At 37.4% G+C, this 2,500-nt stretch overlaps 1 protein-coding gene across 2 annotated transcripts in view; it reads right to left on the reverse strand.

The window, feature by feature from the left end:
- LOC122246496 (sedoheptulokinase) overlaps positions 1 to 2,500 on the reverse strand; it is a 22,505-nt gene that overhangs the window by 10,205 nt on the left and 9,800 nt on the right. For both annotated transcript variants that reach the window (XM_043005089.2, XM_086549711.1), the window contains 4 exons: positions 2,434 to 2,500; positions 1,569 to 1,746; positions 815 to 982; positions 495 to 612 (listed from right to left, as the gene is read on the reverse strand). The exon at positions 2,434 to 2,500 is cut by the window's right edge and continues 70 nt beyond it. In XM_043005089.2, coding sequence (XP_042861023.2) covers positions 495 to 612; positions 815 to 982; positions 1,569 to 1,746; positions 2,434 to 2,500 — 531 coding nt within the window. The remainder of the gene's footprint in view (positions 1 to 494; positions 613 to 814; positions 983 to 1,568; positions 1,747 to 2,433) is intronic.

A 2,500-nucleotide genomic window follows, 5' to 3' on the forward strand; every position in this document is an offset into this window, starting at 1 on the left:
CACATATTTATGAACACACAGATCAGTTTTGCAAGTTGCCATAATTAAACTACAAAGAACACCTGAGGAAATCAGCATAACCGTGAAAAATTTTGATTTGGAAAAATATCAAATATAAGGGAATAAAACAATCTAATTTGTTAATGCAATCCAGTACTTCAGTCTTACCTTATAACACATGTCAGCAGAAAGTTCTTTCCTAATAATAAAACCAATTAAAAAAAATAATTACTATTTTTAACCCTTAAAAGTGCATTCCAATAAATGTATACCACCCAATACTGATGTCTATGTAAAAGGAAATGGTTTTAATACAGTATCTTTTAATCATACGGTCAGTGTCTATATCAGTGTATGGTTAAGAAACTGTACTATTGCTGTTTTTAATTTTGGGCTTACAGCAGCATGTCTTTAACAAAAAAAAAATCTCAATTATGAGTGCATTTCCTGACATGCACTACAACAATGAAATTCCCTCAAATATGAGGCAATACCTTGGTGACGGTGTTGAAGAAACCCCAAGATGCAGCATTCTGCACTGACATAACAGGCCGGTCTAGCCCACACAACATACAGACAAGGAAGTCATGGATAGTTCCAGCCCTGTTGAATCTGTTCAGTTAAAGGATTTGTTAACATCAATCTAATTAAAATCATAATAACCAGCATAATCACAAAAAAATAACAGCAAAAAAACAGAACAAAATGCACTTTAGACAATAACTATTGGGCACATCTTTTTAACAGCTAACAACAAACAAAGAGTATACAGCAAGTGCAATATCATCCAGTATATTCTATGAAATCTAAATACCTTGTTAACTTTTCTGGTTTATTCTTGGAGAACCACAATAGTGTAGCACATCCATATCCAGATGCAATGGAGAGATGTGATTCTGGAACTGGTAAGGAAGAAAGAAATTCTTGTGTGCATCTATTGTCTTGCCAAGTATAAGAGTTGCTAACTTCACGAATCTCAAATCTGGAAAAGAGAAGTTTTGGGTAAATACACATGGTTAGTTTTGGCTGCGCCTGGACATTTCACCAGGGTATTTTGAAATGCGCAGGCTTTATGCCAAGGGCTGTTCATACACTAAGGCTGCATCCAGGCGCTATGTGCCTGATCACCTAGAGAGATTTCCTGACAATGCCATGATGTGGTGCTTATGTCATCTGGTGGGATGACAAGCCAAGCCATGATGTGAATGTCATGTCATCGTTGTCAAAGGGTTAAACTAACTGATGAATATATAAATCATGTAATAATATGGATATCTTACTATAATAATCTCGCTTATAAATATTTTCATCTAATATTGTTAATATCTATTGAATACAATTTGAGAAAACTACAACAAACAAATACAATAAGGTATTTTCAGAACAATGCAATTTTTTTCTGTATAATAATTTTCTGTAAAGAGTGTCATAATTTTTCATACGAGAAAGATAACTGTAGTTCAAACATTTTACTCTATGTCTTTGAGATGTGAGACAAAAGCACAGCACCTCTAAGACATGAACTGACCAAGCTTTTTACATGAAAGTGAATCAACCTTATATCTTACCTATCTGAATCTGGCTTTTGTTCCCAAGCTTGTCCATGTTTCCACAGCATACAGCCATGCATTTGGCCACATACGCCTATACGTGTAACCTTGCGTGTAGCTTCTCTAGGTAGCCTGGAAACACACATCTGCAAGGCTGACAATATCCGTGGAACATCTTGTTTACTGCCTTCAGTACCTGCAAGATCATTCAACGGTATCAGCTTAAGGAGTTTAACCAAAAATTAGGCAACTACCTAAAACTTATGATTCTTATGGAATAACATTTTCTCACAAAAAAAGAGAGAGAGAGAGAGAGAGAGAGAGAGAGAGAGAGAGAGAGAGAGAGAGAGAGAGAGAGAGAGAGAGAGAGAGAGAGAGAGAGAGAGAGAGGGGGAGAGGGAGAGGGAGAGGGAGAGGGAGAGGGAGGGAGAGAGAGAGGGTGAGGGTGAGGGTGAGGGTGAGGGTGAGGGAGAGGGTGAGAGAGAGGGAGAGGGAGAGAGAGAGGGACAGGGAGAGGGAGAGGGAGAGAGAGGGACAGGAAGAGGGAGAGAGGGACAGGAAGAGGGAGAGAGGTGGAAAGAAGGAGAGAGAGGAAGAGAGAGGGAGAGAGAGAGATATAAACAACCTTAATAGATATAAGAGGTAAGACTAAAATCCTACAAGCACAGATTAATGATATATAGTTTACATCACAACTAGGGGACATTAGACACATAACTTAGGAGAGTATTTGATCAAAAAAGGAATAACAACTGTGTGCTTATATGTATTCATGTATTACCATAATTATGCATATACATGCATGTACAACTACTGTACTATAAAATACATATAGGTATGTGTATGCACATCCATTAATCAAACATAAATAGGTGTACTTTACCAAGTTCACTGGGGACATCTGAGTATGTGTCCTTCTTCTGACTGGAAATAACTTCTCTTGAGTTAAC

Source organism: Penaeus japonicus, unplaced genomic scaffold (genome assembly GCF_977035675.1).
Source record: "Penaeus japonicus unplaced genomic scaffold, GWHDUDI00000001_assembly GWHDUDI00000002, whole genome shotgun sequence".
Classification (NCBI taxonomy): domain Eukaryota; kingdom Metazoa; phylum Arthropoda; class Malacostraca; order Decapoda; family Penaeidae; genus Penaeus; species Penaeus japonicus.